General features: G+C 56.6%; 1 protein-coding gene across 13 annotated transcripts in view; it reads right to left on the bottom strand.

Moving 5' to 3' along the window:
* The window catches only part of DLG3 (discs large MAGUK scaffold protein 3), a 76,960-nt gene that overhangs the window by 2,834 nt on the left and 56,926 nt on the right, over window positions 1–17,200 (bottom strand). For 5 of the 13 annotated variants that reach the window (XM_042040155.1, XM_042040158.1, XM_042040160.1 and 2 more), the window contains 10 exons: window positions 12,869–12,983; window positions 9,133–9,309; window positions 8,382–8,457; window positions 7,710–7,809; window positions 4,883–4,924; window positions 4,128–4,178; window positions 3,235–3,336; window positions 2,886–3,058; window positions 2,230–2,339; window positions 1,560–1,651 (listed from right to left, as the gene is read on the bottom strand). In XM_042040155.1, the coding sequence (XP_041896089.1) occupies window positions 1,560–1,651; window positions 2,230–2,339; window positions 2,886–3,058; window positions 3,235–3,336; window positions 4,128–4,178; window positions 4,883–4,924; window positions 7,710–7,809; window positions 8,382–8,457; window positions 9,133–9,309; window positions 12,869–12,983 (1,038 nt within the window). The other 8 variants (XM_042040159.1, XM_042040163.1, XM_042040165.1 and 5 more) reach the window with 5 other exon arrangements.

Here is a 17,200-nt window from a genome sequence, read left to right as displayed (position 1 = left end):
GTTAAAGCAGCACCTCGGCAGGGATTAGCCGGCACTGATCCCGGCTGGCAGAGCTCCTGGCTGTGTGCAGGGCCGGCTGGGCTCTCCACACCAGGCTGCTAATCAGCTTTGCAAACTGTGTCAGGCACTGCGCTGGGGCTGTGGCCGGGCCTGGCACCACCATGGCGGCGCTGAACTGGAGCGAGGGAAGGCAGGGCTGGGGCAGCTCAGTGGAGCGCACCAAGCACCTGCCCTGGAGTGCCAGCTTTGTCCCTTCCCTCTGGTTTTCCTTCTGGCCATCTGCTGAGGGCTCCTCATGTTTGCTGCTTCCTGTGCTGTGGGGTGGGAACGCAGCGCTGTCAGGCTGGGAAAGGCCAGCGTGCGGCCACTCTCCCAGCAGCAACTCCTGCCCAGTCCTGCTGCTTAGCACAGACACAGCACGAGGCATTTCACTGTGCTTCTTACATCACAGGAAGGGCCGAAGATTTCTGGTAATCCAGCCTGCCTCTGTAACCCAGCCAAGACCATCCTCCAGCATCTCTGTTCCCTCATCCTAAACTGCTGGCACAGAACCTGTGACAGTGACCATCTCTCTGCCCACTACCCAGTTCTTTCAACATATTTCAGCCAACAGCATTCCTTTCCCAGGTCAACATCAAACTCGCTCTCCAAGTGCACAGTGGCATGTTGAGGGCCTGCAAAACTGAGGCAGGTCTTCCTGGAAGAACAGGCAGCAGCTCTGGAACTGCTGCCCAGCTGGAAGTCTGGGGAAAGCTCACCCTGTTTGTACCCAAATATTTGCCCAGCTGAAATAAATTTTTAGAAAACATCCTGCTTGGGGTTTTTCCCAGTAGCTGTTAGGTGGGTAATACAGTTTGGCAACATTATCACTCCTCAGCTTAAGAAGAAACACTGGAGAAAAGATGGAAGACCAGTTTCTCTGCCTCTTCACCTGCCTGTGGTTTTCCAGAATTAATCATGTTACAAACATTAGTTCCTTAATGCACAAGGATGCCTGTGTCATGAGCAGCTCATCTCAGCAGGCACAAAGTGTCAGCAACCCCTGACTGGCTCTTCAGCAAAGACTACTTAGGAAGCAAGCCAAACTTCCAGTCTTTTTTGGTAGATGTTTTGTAATTAACTCAGGACTGTCTCCACCATTTAGGTCACTAATTTTTTATCTTTCCTCTTTAGAAATTTCTCTTTTTGAAAATGCTCCCCTTTTCTCCCATGCAGGGAGTTTACTTCCTGTAGACTTGTGGCACCCTGAAACCCTGTGCTTCCCCTGGCCGGGGATTTTTAGACTTTTTATTATTGTTGAAATTGGCAGTAAGCTTGCACAAACTCAGAAAATCCTGCCTGACAACTTGTCTCCTCCTCTACGACTGGTTTACTCCTATCCACTGATCTTGGAGCAGTCCCCTTGCAGAGCCCTCCTGGCAAAGTGCCATTTGTTTTTTGCTTTGATGAAGCTGGATGTTTTCCCATGACCCTGCAGTAGGACAGTGCTGGTAGAGAGGTCACAGCTGCCAGATGGAAAAACGAAGTAAATCAGATACAAGCCTGCTCAGGACACTCACCTGTAAAATATTCTCCAAACTCTTGCTCAAGTTTCATGGCTTTGTCAAAGACCTTGTTGGCCTGTTCATACGTCTGTCTCCGGTTCATCTCCCTGCCACACACAAAAGGGAGAAACTTTTTAGCTCTTTTTCTTAGCAATGAACAGAAGCAAAAATAGCCCACAGAGCCAGGGTGCCTGGGAATCCTCTGCTCACAGGAATGGAAGCTGTGCAGGACCCAGCTCTCAAAGGCAGGGCCCTTCCCCACAGGCTCTGGGCTGCCTTGGCACTTCCATCTCAACTTCCACCAGTTCTTCCCATTGCCACCTACCCCACCTCCCTTCACCATAGCATGGAAGTGAATTCAAATTCAGACAATTCCCTAAATTTGTGAGACCACTGCAGAAGTCTCCCTGCTTGCCTAAGTTTTCTCATCTTTATAAAACATAGAAATAAACAATTTGGCCCCTTCTGACTTGAGAAGGGGTTTTCTGAGGCCCCTTGGTGCCAGCAGAATTTCTTCTGATCTCAGGGTAGGTCTCAAGCTGTTGAATCTCCTCACAGATAACATTCTCTGCTGCTGAGCAGAGTTGCAAGCTCAGCTCTCACATCCTTTCCAGCCTGCACTACCCAGGGCCAGGAGCAGCAGGACAAGCAGCTGGAGAGGCACAGAACACGGTGCTGCACTTACATGAGGGCTTCAATGGATTTTGGTTTGATGAAAATGGCAATGGGATAAAGTTGTGCTTGTCGCAACCTCTTGATAGCATTGCCAGACACATCCAGGATGCAGTGCTTCCCCTGGAAAGGAGACAATCAGGATCAGACCTACCCACACAGTCTACTCTGTGTGGGAAGCAGCTTGCTCATACAGATGTTCCTAAAAAGGGAGGAGCCACAGAAATGAAACCCCAGTCCTGAGACACAAGCCAGCTCCCAGTGGCCTCACATTCCTGCCTGCTCAGGGCAGGACAGCAGCAATGCAAAGGGACTGAACCTTTGTCTGGACATGTGAAACTATTTACAAGCCCTGGGTAGCTCCAGGACTCCTCCAGAGGAACGCTGCTGCTTTGAGGGTACCCTGGTATCTTTCTCCTGTGAGCTCCCAAGCACAAAGCTGGGCCACCAGTGCCAGGGTTTCGGGTGGAGTTTGGACGACAGAGGTACCATGCTGAGGTAGAGTAACACAGCTGAGAAAAGCAGGCACATGGCTTGGCAGGACTCTGGAGGGAGGAGAGGCTTGTGCCATACTTGCTTAATGTGGTTACAGCCCTTCATTAACAACACAGGGAAAGGAGGGGAACTGCTGGATGCATCCTGGTCCCAGGAATGCCACCTGACACTCACCCTCTCTGCCACCGCTCGCACTGACTGAATGCTGGTCCCATAGAGATTGTCATTGAACTGCCCAGCCTCTATGAACTTGTTGTCCTGGATGTCCTTCTCCATCTGCTCCCGGGATACGACAAAGTGGTAGTCCTGTCCGTCCACCTCGTTCTCGCGCCGAGGCCTGGTGGTGTCTGGAGGAGAGCGGGCATCAAGAGTGAACCCAGAGTGATGCATGAGAAACCGGGAGGGAGGAAACCCACCTGTGCTCCCGGCCCCCTCCCCACGCTGCGGGCGGGACCCTGCAAGGAGCAGAGCCACCACTCTCCCCTCCCTCCAGCAAGGGCACCGAGTGCCGGCCGGGACTTACGGGGCACGCAGGAACCAAACTTGTGTGGGAACTCAGAGATGAGGTCGTCGTTAATTCGGTCCTTTGTCGGCCCCAGGATGATCACTGGCCTCGCATAGTGAACTGTGAACAAGAGCCACAACCTGAGGCCCCACATGTGCTGTGGGCAGCTGACCCTACTGCCACTTTTGGCATTGACCTGCCCTCTCCCTGCTGGCAGTGGGTGCTCTTGCTCACATGGGCACCCAAAGGTGCCTCCTCCGTGCGAGTTTATCTCCTCCTGGTCACGGTCAACATGTCCTTCCCATCTGACCCAAACCATCTGCGTGGCCCCGGGGGAGGTTCTGCAGGTCTCCAGGGTCGCGGATCAGCAAAGCTGCTCCCTTGCTTGGGGCAGGAGCCAGGCAACCAGGACAGCTGGGCGAGGATGCCACGGAGCTGGGGGAGTGACGGGAGCCTAAGAGTCAGATCCAGCTTCTGGCAAGGACAGACCACCGAGGCTGGGACTATTCAGCCTGCGAAAGGGTCTGCAGGGACTGAGCATCAAGCAGGGTTAAAGGCTGAGGGCTGGGGGAGGGTTGCTCTGCAGCAGGGACCTGGTCTGAGGCAGGAAGGGATAATCTTGTCCTCAGCTGAGGACTAAAGCCCAGCTCAGTTTTAGCTCTGCATCTCTCCCTTGGTCTTGCAGACCATGACACAAATCTTTTCTGTTGATTGAAACGGGGCAGTCGAGGCCAGGGAAAGCCGTGCACACCTGGCTCCCCTGCTGCACGCAACACACGAGACTCCACCTGCATCCACCCCGTGCCGTGCTGGTGTGGCAGGAGGGGAGGGTGCACCGGACACCCTGGCTGTGCTGGGGACACAGGTGGCCGCACTGCAGTGGGCACGGGGCAGTTCAGCTCAGGACTTACTTTCTTGCCGCGTCACTGGCTCGTACGACAGGATGGTGTCCTCTTGTCCTTCTGCAACAGAGCCAGGGGGATGTAGGTGAGCACTTGCAGCAGCTCTCCAGCCCCTCTGCAGCTGTGAGGAGCTGGCTCCTGCCCCTTCAGCCTCCCACAGCTCTGGGGACACTCCAGGCTGTCCCCATCACTCCACCCACGGATGTGAAGCATGACGGGCATGCAGTTATGAACCCTTGAGCCACTTTAATTATTCGTGTCCCAGCTCTGGGTCAAGCCTCCTCTTTCCCTCCCCTACTGCTGCAGGCTCCCAGCCCATTGGGATGTAGTGTCCTCCCTGCAGGTATTTAGAGAACTTTCTGGGGACAAAGGGAGCATCTGTTGCAGCTGGATCCCATGCTCTTGCACAGGCTTGGGCTCCAGGAGCCATCTATGCTACAGGCCTGGCCTCTGGCCATTGCTTCCTGTAGCAGGCACTGAGGATGGGGGATCATCATGGACTGGGAACCCACTACCCTGCCCTGGAGCAGAGCCCTGCAGCCAGGAGAGAGCAGTGAAGCAGGCAGGTTCCTTCCTGCTCCCCAGCCCCTGCTCTCCCTGGCTCCGAGGAGGGAGCTGGCCGCAGCATCTCAGTGTCACCAGCAGGAAGGACCAGCCTCCGAACAGAACCACCACTGGGACAAGACAAGATGGAAGTGCCAGAACATGCACGCTCACACGGGGACACGCACACAGGGTGGGAGAGCAGGACGACACACACTTACTGGAACTGCTCTCGCTGTCACTGGTGTTTGATGTCACGCCCTCTGCAAAGCAACCAGAGAGATCCCCTTCAGAAGGAGCATGGGCAGGAGGCACGGGGGCACCCTGGCTGTCACCCAGCACTACTGACCAAGGGCAGGACAGCACTGGCCTCCCGAAAAACCTGCAGCCCAGCACCCACTGGGACGAGTCTGTGCCACATGGGCAAGGGCGGCATCTTTCACCCTTTGCTGGGAACCCGGGGGCATGCAGGGGGATGCTTCCAGGAGAAGACAAGGATGCCAGGAGGGCCTGCCTGGCAGACGTGAAGGCACTGGGCTTCCCAGGCCGAGGGAAGGTGGAGTGCACAGGGAGGAGAACGCTGGCAGGGGAGCAGGTGCAGCATGCACACAGCGGGCAGGGGAGGGCACGGCTGTGCCGGCACAGGGATGGGGGAGCCTGCCTCTGGGGATGGGGCTGGGACGCACAGAGACAAGACAGTGACAGGATGGGACAGAGTTTGGGGCTTTGCTTGCTCAGGCTGATCCTAGTGCTGCGACCACCCCGTAGAGGCTCGCTGGCCGCTGCCTGCCCCAGTCAGGCTCTGCACTGGTCAGGGGGTGCGGAGCCTGGCAGAGAGCTCATGCCCCAGCTGAGAAGACCATGGGGCTCCTGTCATTATTCTGCAGTTCTGGGTACGGGGTAACCCAGAGAAAGGTGGGAACGCCTCAAAATGTTGTCCCCCACCCCATTCAGAGCAGGCCCACCATGGCCACTTCCCACCCACACTGGCAGTGGCTCCGAGTGCTAAAGCAACAACCAACCCAGATAGGAGCAGGAAGAAGAGGATGAAGAGGTACAGCTCACCCTGGGTGCAGCAGGCACTTCAGGCATGGCCAACACCCCCACACAAGCTCCCCCATCCCGTCCCACATGCAGCAGAGGCACCTCAAGCCCCGCCGCCTCCGCCGGTCCCCGGCAGCAGAGCAGCACCCGGGGCTCCTCCTGCCCCGCACCCAGGGAAGCTCAGCTGCCCCGGCCAGAGCCCAGCTCTTCCCCAGGCACCGCCAGCCACAGAAAGGGAACAATGTGCATTGGAATTCAACTTACTCAAGTTCTTTGCTCCATAATAATCGTCACTTAACCCAGGGAAGTCCTGATTTCACAGACAGCAAGAAGGGGGAGAGGGGGAGAGAAGACAGCGAAGGAAAGGGGAGTCAGAGGGATGGGGGAGACAGAGCCAGACCAGCATTAGTGACAGGAGTGCAGAATGGCCCAGAGCTGCAACTGCAAGTGAGGTTAAATGTTTTCAGAGCTGACACCATCAGCCCGCTGCCAACGTGTTGCCTTTTGCAGCTGGACCTTTCCTCCCCCAAGCTCACCCTCTCTGCCAGAGCACCCAAGGGCCACCCTGGGTCTGGGGAGGGCAGGGCAGCCACAGCAGCATCAGCTGGCACCAAGCAGTTGCAGCCCTGAGCTGCTGGCACAGGGGCTGAAGCGTTTCTCCTCGTGGAGTGTACTGGCGTGGCACAGTGGCTCTGTGCTTCCCCAGCACAGCCTGGCCTCTCTGGGGCCAAGCACAGCCCGCAGTCCTGTAACACGTGGCAGGAGGACACATTTTTCCCCACCTGTGTGTGTCAGCTGCCCCACACCACAATGCTTGCACAGGCTGTGGAAATGTCAGGCAGAGACCCCCCACTGCAAGCTGGGATGGACAGTGGCAGAGCACAGGGAGGGAGCTGGCTGTGTGTCTGTGGCACAGGCAGGGAAAGAGAGTGGCCTGCCCCATCCCATGCTGTGTCACCTCACTGCAGGGCCAGCCAAAAGCGGGCCCCCAGCTTCAGCATGGATCAGACTGGAGCCCAGCCGTGCCCAGGCACTACTAGAGACAGGCAGACATACAGACAACCTTCAGCATGGGCCAGAGGCTTGTGCTATCTGCTAAAATCACTGGAAGCTGGCACCAGCCTGGCATGGGCAGCAGAGAAATGCAGGCAGCCCTTGGAGCAGCCCAGCAGCAACCTCCTGCCTCTGTATGACACCCAAGACAGCCCCAGAGGGAGGGGATGTGTTTGCTGCGCTGGCACTGGGACACAGACACAGCTCTGCCTTGTCCACTGCCCTTTTCCAGAGGTTTGAGCACTTCCAGCCTGGATGCTTGCCAGAGGAGTGGATGCAGTTCACCACTCGGAGCAGGGGTTGGGTTTGGTGAGCAGCTCCAATGCTGCCCACATCAGGATTTGGGGCAATAAGACAAATGCCCTGCCTCTGCCACCCCCCAGGGTGGCAAGAGCTGTGGAGCCCAAACATCTGCAGCCAACTACCAAAGATGTGCCTCAGTCATGGGTGGGCAGCAGGGTCATGGCTCCCCCGTGTCCACAGGGCTTAATCTGCTGGGAAGGGCTCTCCAGTGGGAACATAGAGCTCTAAGTCACTTCTAGGGAAGATGGAGCTGGGACCTGCCCAGGCCCTGAGCCCTGAGAGGGACAGGAGAAGCTCTGCAGAAGAGCTCTGCCCCTCGCTTGGAGGGAAGCAGGCAGAGGGAGGGAGCAGAGCCTGCAGCAAAGGGGGGAGAGCAGGGGGAGGCAGAGCAGGGAGTTGGGTGGGTGTAAAGTTGGATGAAAAGATGAAGACATTGAACATGAGAGAAAGGAAGGGAGTGCCAGCCTGCAGCTGTTGCTTTCGTTTCAAGCTCCAGTTTCTCCCTAGCTGCTGGCACGACTGTGGAGCACAGACCTGAATACAGGCAGGTGCCAGGATCCCTGGCTATGGAAATATGCTGGATCTCTCCCCTCAGGGCAGGCGACCTGAGGGTTGCAGGCTTGCCTTCTCTGGCCAGCTGCTACTTACGTTCCTGTCCGCTGCTCTCCTGGGCCAGGTTCTCTTTGCTCTTGTAAAATGGAAACTTTCGAGAGAGGCGAAAACTCTTTTTACGTTTCGTTTTGATCGACTGAAGAACATGGAGATGGAAGGGAGGACAGAAAAAACAATGGTGTTTAACGCATGTGGGGAAAATTAAAATGAAGAGACAATGAGGAGCTGTGTCAGGGCAGTCACCCTCAAATGAAATCATGGAGATTACATGAGAACTGTAATGCAGGAAAAAAATTAAGCATGGAGAAAAACATGTGGTAGGGATGCTGGGAAGCTGATGGGGCAGTCAGCAGCTCTGCAGGGGTAGCCAGGCTGTTCTTCCTTGCTCGTTGGCATGTTAGGCACTGCTCCTGAGGTGTGAGGGTGGCTACCTTCAGCAGCTGCCAGAAGGCACCTCCTAGCCATGGGCTCTGCCACCCTATCACTCCAAACATGGGTCCTTCCCCAGTACTTTCACACCATCCTGGGCTCCTCTGCTCAATCACTGCATATTCACGGAGGTTTTGTGCCAAGCAGATGTGGGCCTGGGGCAGGTCCAGTCACATAGCTCTTTGCATTGGGATTGAGGAGCTTTTGCTGCTGGGGCTCATCCTGACCTCACTAGTTACCAGCTCCAGGTGCCCCACTGAGCCCCAGATCAGCACTTACCCTGTTAGACTCAATCATGCCAGTCCTGGCGTGGAACTTCACTGTTTTCAACCGTGCTCTCTCCTTCTTTTCCACCCTGATCAGGAGAGAAAGAGTTGCTAGTCCCATGCGTGTGCCCTCCATGCTGCCCATGTGGCTCCTCAGGCAGCTCCAGGCACCCTCGGGTGGTGGCCCCATTGGCAAAAGGCAGCTCCTTCCCAGGGAGGGACAGGTGTGGAGCTGCCTGCCCAGGGTCTGGCCAGGGCGAGTGTCTGCGGGAGCAGGAGAGGAGCCAAGCCACCCTTCCCAACAGGGATAGAGGACAGACTTGAGGCTGGCTTTGCAGACCTGAAGGCAGCAGCAACCAGCTCCTCTGCTCCCTATGATTATTCACCTCACAGTGAGGCTGTGAGCTGCAGAGCTGGGCAAATTGACAGAGGACACGAGGAGCAGCCCACACTCACTGCTGTGACTCTGCTCTCATATGGAGACCCAGACTGGCTAACACCAACTCTCCATCCCCACAGGGACCACAGAGGGGGCTGACCACTCCCCTCCTCACCTGGACTCTCACCCAGCTTTGGAGAACACCTCCCTAGGGAGACCAGCACACAGCCCCAGCTTAAAACCAAGGTGCCCTGCACACTGCCAGGTGGACTGGGACCACAAGGAGATCTCGGCCTGAGCAGAGCCCTGAGGGCTGCAGGGCTTACAGAGTTTGGGGAAATCCTGGGGTCACTGCGTGTGACAGCTCCTGCTGATGGCCACTCACCTCTTCTTGCTGGGGATGACCCCGATCTGCTCGCTCTCGCCGTGGGGTGTGACGAGCCTGGCTTGCCACCACTCATCATCGGAGGCATTGATGACGTGCAGGATATCCCCGTAGGAGAAGCTGAGTCCCTGGCTGGGCAAGCAACTGTCCCGGGTCCGGTCATAGTCAAAGAGGGCTCTGTGGAGGAGCAGAGAGAGCGATGCCTTCTCTGAGCATGGCCAGGCAGTGAGGGCAGCAGCACTGACAACCTTCTGGGGCACTGTGACCTTCATACCTTACAGGATTTAAACCCAAACCCTGCCAAGGTGAGCAGTGCTGCCAGCCCCAGCACATCCCTCGACTGACAGGCTCAGCACAAGCCCTGAAGAGTGCAAGGCAGGAACAACAGTGCTGGGCTGAGAGAACTCACTGCTGACCTCAGCTGTAGGATGCACACGAGCCATAGATGCACTGAAAGAGTCTGTGGTTAGTGAGCAAGCCAGGCCCAGAGCAGCAGCCTGCAGGAGGGCTGCTCCCCACCATCCCTCTGTGGCTGTGGGGCCAAGGAATGGGATGGGGAATATCAGACCCCACTGCTGGTGGGTGGTTGCACAGGCAGAGACCACCAGGCTTTGAGCACAGAGCCTGTGAATTAGGAATGCATCTCAGAGTATATATATCTGCTTCCACGACCGATCCTTTTCATACTCCTAAACACCTCCCCTGAGAACAGTTTATTTGGTTTAAAATTATCTTCAAATTTAAACTAACCAGATATAGAAAAGATTTTGTTTTTTTTTTACTAGAGGAGTGCTAATACTCTTCCTGCACACATACATCACACACAGCACTGCAGCCTGTACCATAAGCTGCTCTCAGTGGCTTCACCTGCAACTCCTTCTACTAATGTCAGATCACAAACTGTGTCTGCTTTGACGCAGCAACTTGCAAAAAGACAAAGAAAGGGAAGAGCCACTAAAAGTACTGGCAGCACAACCTCTGTATTTGCTCCTGGGACACTGGCCCACAGCCCAGCATGAGCCCAGGCACTGCAAACTGGATTGCTGCTGGTTTAATCCTGGCCCTAATAAACCTTCTTCAAGCAGGAGAGACATCCCCTGTTCTGCTCATTACCCCCTTCCACTGTGGGGACTCTGAAGAGGGTCTAAAAGCACACTGTAAGTGGAAGGGCTGAGGGACCATATGGCAGGTCCCTGTGGAGCAGCAGAGCTTGGAGGGCATTTCTGCCAGGGGAGTGCTGGGCTGTGAAACCTTTCAGGGCACTTGGGACTGGGTCTCGAATGGGAAGAAGGGCTGCCCCACAGGGAGGGCTCTTTGGGACAAGACCCAGGCTGCCCTATGCATCCAGATACATTCAGCCACCAGATCCGTTCTCCTTCCCCAGTTTGCTCAGGGCTGGGGCAGCTCCTGTGCTCATTCCCTCTGCAGGGCAGAGTGGCTGGAGCCGGCAGCAGAGCACCAATGGGTGATTTGGCTGGAGGTAATCAAGCCTTGCAGGCAGCTCCTGGCCAAAAGATAAGGCTGCATTCGGCTGACAGGCCGCTGTGAGGTCAGTGCCGCTGGCCAAGGCCCTGGGGAACTGGTCAGGCCGGTTCCCAAAGCCAGGCAGGCTGTGAGGAGCCCTGCCCACTCCGTGCACCCTGCCCTGCAGAGCAGCGCTGGGCCCGCGGCTCCTCCCGCAGCAGCCACCGGCATCCCGGGACAGGCACAGCAAGATCTGTGCACGGGCAGGACACCTGCAAAGCCAGCTCATGAGGCATTTGCTACCCCAAGGCACGATGCTCCAGGACACCAGCCCCTGGCTGTGCTGGCACGTGGGACCCACCGTGGCTGGGAGCTCCTCCAGGTGCACAGGGGCCAGACGGCAGCTCCGCTCTGCCCCCAGACTAACAGCCAGGAGAGCAGATGGTTTCGCTGGAGGGCAGGGAAGCACTGCCAAGGCCTCCCATGGCTTCCTCCTGGTGTCCAGGCACAGTGCCTGCCTGACCTCCATCCCCACCCGGCACGGCCCCAGTGCTGGCAGACTTTGCCCTGCGGCAGTGCAGGCAGGCAACAGGCAGGACATGAACCTGCCTTGCCTCTGCCTGTGCTGCACAGCTGCAAACTCCAGCACCCCCAAATCGGCTCCAGCACCCCCAAATTGGCTCCAGGAGGCACTTGGGTGCCCGGCCCCAGCCCTTCAACAGCACACGGGACGCAACGCAGCCACACAGGGCTGACTCAAGCAGTTGGGTAGCAAGTCCTGTAATTGATGTCCTGTCCACAGCACAGCAGCTCAGCTGGTTTCGGGTAAACTGTGCTTGAAACTACCCTGCCCAGAAGGGCTGGGGCAGCCTGGGCACCCGGCAGTTCTTGCAAGCACGTTTTCAGGGTGTGTGTCAAGCAGAGTGTTGTGAAGGGCCACGCTGGGGAAAAGCTCTCCCCTGGGATCACCGTCTCAGCAAGGCACAGACCAGCTCCACCTGGGTATGTGTGAGGGGACACAGTGCTGTGGAGGCCTCCAAAGCCCCGTGGGGGGATGCACCAAGAATTAAGAAATGCTAAGAGTAGTATGGAGGCAACAGGGAGCTCTCTGATTCACAGGAATACTTCAATACATGAGCACCTTTCTAGGCAGAGAACAGGCTCAACTCAAGCTGGGCCCAGCCTAAATCTTCCTCCACACATGAGGGTGTCCACAGGACAGCAGGGGAGTGAGGGCAGGACTAGAAAGACGATGTTTATTCAACACTGCGCCCAGCTTGTTGCACACCCCCAGGAAGCCCAGAGATGCTAAATCAAGCAAGCTGCCTGCAGAGACTTGTGGGAAGGTGTGAACTGCAGGCACCCAGAGCTGCAGCTCTCCCCTCCTGCCATGCTGGGCTTGCAACATATCCACCACACCTGAAGTCCCTCTGCATGAAGCAGCCATGCAGTGGGACTTGCAGGCTGACTCATGTAGCCTCGGCCCTTGCCATCCTTCTCACAGGGAAGAAGGAGAAGCATCCCTTGCTCCTGCCAGCCTCACCTGCAACAGGCTGTGCAGGGTGAGGATTTACAGGATTATTTTAACTACCAAGTTAGAATTACTCATTAGCTCTCATCCCACTGGTGCTGCGGCAGGCAGGAGGTGGCAGGAGGCAGGCAGGGGCTGTCTTGTCCACACAGGACTTGCAGCAGTTTGAGCTTCATGGCTGTTTAACCCCTGCCTGCCTGTCCTGCACCTGGCTCCAGACCAAAAGCGCACTGAGGGCTCAGAGCAATAATCCTCCTAAGAGCTCATCTCCCATCCAGCCAGATCCTGCCACAGGAATGGCAGGAGGAGACAAGGAGAAGCCTGTTAGCTGGTTTGAGGAGAGCGCCCTGAAAGCTGCCACAAGCTGCCTGGGGCAGAAGCAGGGCTGGATGCCCACCACTTCTAGTGGTCCTCAGTGCATTGGCCTGGCCAGCAGCCATCCTGGCTCTGTAGAGACCACTGCTTTCCAAACTGGAGCAGTCCTTAGGAGAGGCATTCGAGTGCAGAGCACCCAGCCTTGGCAAGCCAGTGCAAAAGCACTGCTCTCCCCGCTGCACCCTCCAGGCTTTGTGATGCATCCACGGCACTCACTCCCTCCCCGGCCCCTGACACAAAGACCTCAGAGGCACTGCACAGCCCAGGCTGAACCGTAACCATCCCCCCTGCACCCCACGCCGTGGGGATGTGCCCATTCCCCCACCTGCCGGGAGCCCAGGAACAAGTGGGGCTGCGGAGCCTTACCGGACATAGAGCGATCTCTTCTCGCTTGTCCGCAGCGAGCCGGAGCCGGAGCTCATGCTGCTGTTCATCATCTGCTCCCGCAGGTCGTGGATCTTGGACTCGAAGCGGCTGTACTCTGTGGGGACAGGGCTGGTCAGTGCAGGCACAGCTGCCCCCGGGCTGATCCCCAGCCAGGCCTGTCCAGGAGGCATCTTGCCCACAGCCTGTCTGTCCCTGCACACGAGGGAGGGCAAAGCTAAAGAGGTTACAGAACTCTGCAGGAGTGCAGGCAGGGCATCTGGAGCAGGCAGCGTTCCAGCTGCTCCCAACCCCACCACAACTTCCCACACAGCAGCTCAGGCAAGGGCTGCTGTGACCTCCACTGCTGCTGAGCTGCAGCTTCATGAGGGAATGGCTGGGAAGGACGCGGCAAGCTGCTGATCTACAGAGCAGTTCAAAACACGCAGAGAGAGTGAGAGCCCCTCCAGGAGACCACTGCCCACCAGCTGGAGCAGCAAGACACGACCACAGCCATTGGGGGAGTCCCCAGCTACCGCTTTGCTGGCAGCAAAGACCTCCTCCTCAGCAGGAATGGGGAAAGGGAGGCAAAACACAAAGACCTGCCCTTGGCAGAGGAGCAGGGAGGAGGAATTCACCTTTTGCTTCTACATCCCAGCGGCAGAGACACGCAGGAAGAGCTGGGGAATCCTCCAGAAGACACCAGCACCTTCCTGCCAGGTAGCTGGGCAGGAGCAGCCGCCACCCCGGCGCCTGCTGCTGCGCCAGCCCGACCTTCAGCCGGGTGTAAAGGTCGGGCTGACATGCAGAGGGTGGAGGCTCCAGGCCTCCCTACCCAGGGCCGAATGAGGAAAGTGCAGCTGCGGCTCCAGGAAAGCTGCTGGCACTGCCACAGCCCACACTGCCAGATCTCACCTCGCACCCTCGATTTTGTCCCTTGGGCACATCCTGCAGTCACAGGTGAGAGAGGACCAGCCTCATCTGTGCTGTAAGACTTGCCTAGAAAACCCTATCCACAACCCAGTGGTTTAGACGTTGCTTGGGTTTTAATTCAGGGGAGGGGAGCACAGCAGCTCAGCTGTGGAAGCAAGCGCTCGCTGCAGAGCAGAGCCACAGCTGTGGAGCCACATCACATGGGGGGAGCAGCAACACTGCTCAGAAATGCTCTGTGGGCTTTGTTTGGGAGCCAGCCCCTCTCCCATGGACTCTCAGTGCAGACAAATACAGAGTTGGGGTTATGGGATGAGGCAGCTGCAGCTCAGCATTTCCTGACTCTCCAGCCCTTCACTCTCCAGCCCTACTGCCTGGGTATCCCCCTGCTACACCCAGTTGCCAAAGATACATTTTTACTTAAGGACTGGGAAAAAGAAAGGCAATACACACAAAAACTGCTGAGTGGCACACAGAAACTCCATGTGAAGCCCCTTCTCCTGCCACACAACATCCAGAGTTGCTGCAACAATGGGCAGGGTCAGCTGCTTAGTGTGGAGATCATGAGAACTCCTGGCTGCCCCATGCCAAGGGGCACCCACTGCCTCACCTGCCTTCCTGCTGGCAGAGGAAAACACAGATGCAGCGAGGCATGGATAACGCCTATTTTACAAGAAAACTGAATTCTGACACCAAAGCAGTACCAGGGTTTTATGGAGCTCTCAGCAGAGGGGAGCGAGCTTCATCCCAGTCCACATCTCTTGCCCCACACAGCTCATGCTGCTCTGGAAGAGCTCATTCTGCCATAAACTCTTGTATCCCAGAGGAGCATCTGTCAGAAGTGGGTACAGCTTCTTCATAAATGCTCTTTGGTACAGAAGGGCTGTTTCCCCCAGAAAGCACCACTACAACCCTTGTCCCCAGCCAGGTCATCGCAAACCCTGCTGGGGGCACAGATTCCCTGCACACCCCACACTGCCTGGGATTGGACAGGAAACACAGGGCAAAAGGAGGTTTCTCCAGCCCTAGCAGCAGGGTGGGGGTGTTGGGAGGGCAACTTGTGGGTGTCACTGCCCTGCCAGAAATGGCATATGCATCCCGCTGCATGCAGCCCAAAGTCCTCAAATGTCCCCATTTCAGCTGGGGCCCTCCATGCAAAGGGACTTTCCTGGTTTTGCTGGAGTGGTCACGCTGCTTGGAGGGGTAGGAAAAGCCCATTGACATGACAAGAAGCACAAACCAGGCTGGCTGCAGCAAACTGAATGACACAAGGGCTGCTCTGGCTTTAACTCCCAAAGAGCAAACGCAGTCCCGCCCTAGGAAGGGTTTTCCAAGGAGCCACCAACCCACACTTGCTCCAGCTGTGGGAGGGCACAGAGTGGAGAAGCAGCCAGCCCCAAAGCAAGCCCGCTGCCTCCCTCCCAGAGCACAGGAGGCAAGGTTACCCCAGGACTGAGCAAGGGGTACCCCCAGGTGCTCTTAACTGCACACTAGAACAGTCTCAGACAATTACCAGCAGATCACCCCCAGCAAGCAGTGTTCCTGCCTTTGCTCCCTAACTTCGGACCACCTCGACTCTGCACCTTGACTCTCTGTAAGGAGATCTCCTGTGCAGCTGAAACCCTCCCAGGAAGCTTGCCCAGGGTGCAGCAGGGAGGTGAGCCAGGGCTGACTCTCACAGTGTTCAACACGTTCAGGACATGCTTATCAAGACTGAAAAGTATGTAACAGGTGAGCCGGCACCTCTTGCTGTGAGGGCCATCACGGCGCTGCGCCGTGTGCCAGGATGTTTGCTCTCCTCACTCAGCAGCTCGATAAAAACACCTCTGTACCCTCCCACCGCTTCTCCCTTTCCAGGGTGTGGGTGTTCCTAGAGCTGGGCCTGATTCTGGCCCCTGGGGTGAGCTCCATGCTGGGAGTGGAGTCCCTGAGTGTGCACATGCTGTAGACCACTATCAACAGGCAGGGATCTCCTGCCTGCCCCAAGGATCCCAGAACCAGCATACACGAGTGTGACACACCTGCAAACACGCCCAGCAGAGCCAACAAAGCAGCGGGTCTGCATCTGGGCACCAGGAGACAGCACAAAGGGGAAGGCGTTGGCAGAGAGGGGAGCTACATTGGAAAGCAACTCCTGAGTACACATAAAGCCCTGTATCCAAACACTTCTGCCCAGGCCCAGGCTGGGCCATCAGCAGAGCACAGAAATGCTCAGGCACAGGTTTCAGCCCAGCCACTTGCAAAAACTATGCACAGCTTCAGCCTGGCATTTTAGCACCCTGACCCCAGACACCTTCCCTCTGCAAGCCCAGGAAAGCAGAAGGAAGCACAGCCATAGGGAAAGCTCAGAAGCTTTTAGAACTCATTGCACACCCCTGGAAGTCCCCTTTGAACAGACTGGCTCAGAGAAATGCCATAATGAGAATTTTTGTATTTTCAGGTGAGGAATATCAAGGCTTTGTTGCGTGGGGTGTGAGAAAGGGGAATTGCCAAATCCAAGCGCTGGTGATAGTGGCAAGCAAAGGTCAGGGGGAGAAGTGCTCAGAGGCAATGGACCTCACAAAAACTCAGGAATCATCACTCCCCCTCCTCGACAGAATGCAGCAGTGGTCAAAGGTGCTGGTATTCAGATGAAAGGGAGGATGGCAGCTCCTCTTTCTAGTCTTTCTTGGTTTGGTCTTTGCTTCTTTTCCCTCCTAGTGCCTGACAGGACACCACAGGGAGGGTCCCTCATCCTGCAAGACCTGCACAAGCAGCCTCTCTGACCCCTTGGAGCCCCAGCGAGGTCAGACACAGAGCACATTGCACTCATCCAGCACCCCAAGGCAAGCCCTGCCCACGCTCAGGTACGAGAGACAGGTGCCATCCTCCGCCTCTGCTAGCGGGGAAGAACTTCTCAGATCCCCTTTTCACCAGCATCTCCTCCTTTGGCCATCCTACAATCCAGCTCTCCTGCTCTTTCCACAGCCATGACGAACATAGAAAAGGCAAACATTTGAGAGCACATGGGCCATCAAGGGGGCCCAGACTCATCCACACCCAGGGCTCACACCAGGGAGCTCTTTCTCCATGACTCCCAGCCCTTCAAGCCTCTTGAACCCTGAAGGCAACTTCCAAGATACAACAGTCTGTACTCCACAGCCACAGCGCTGCTTCCCAGGATGGCTGCAGCCCCTGTGCTGGGTGCTGCTGCCCACATGTGCCAGGAGCCATCACAGACATGGAAAGTCACTAGCTACAACACATTGACATTTCCGCCTCGGTCTAAGGGGGTTTCAAAACATCTTGTCCAGTTTGACATTTAAGAACCACTCTTGGTTGGTGTCTTTGCCAAATCTCAAGTGGCAAAGGGAGCCAGAAATACGAGAACATTAAGTGCTTCCTGGAAAGAAAGAGAAAAAAAAA

The sequence above is a fragment of the Corvus kubaryi genome, unplaced genomic scaffold (genome assembly GCF_017639235.1).
Source record: "Corvus kubaryi isolate FWS band 111438036 unplaced genomic scaffold, C.kubaryi_AGA036_p1.0 37395, whole genome shotgun sequence".
Lineage (NCBI taxonomy): Eukaryota > Metazoa > Chordata > Aves > Passeriformes > Corvidae > Corvus > Corvus kubaryi.
The sequence above is the reverse complement of the archived record's forward strand: the minus strand, read 5'-3'. Positions and strand labels throughout refer to the sequence as shown.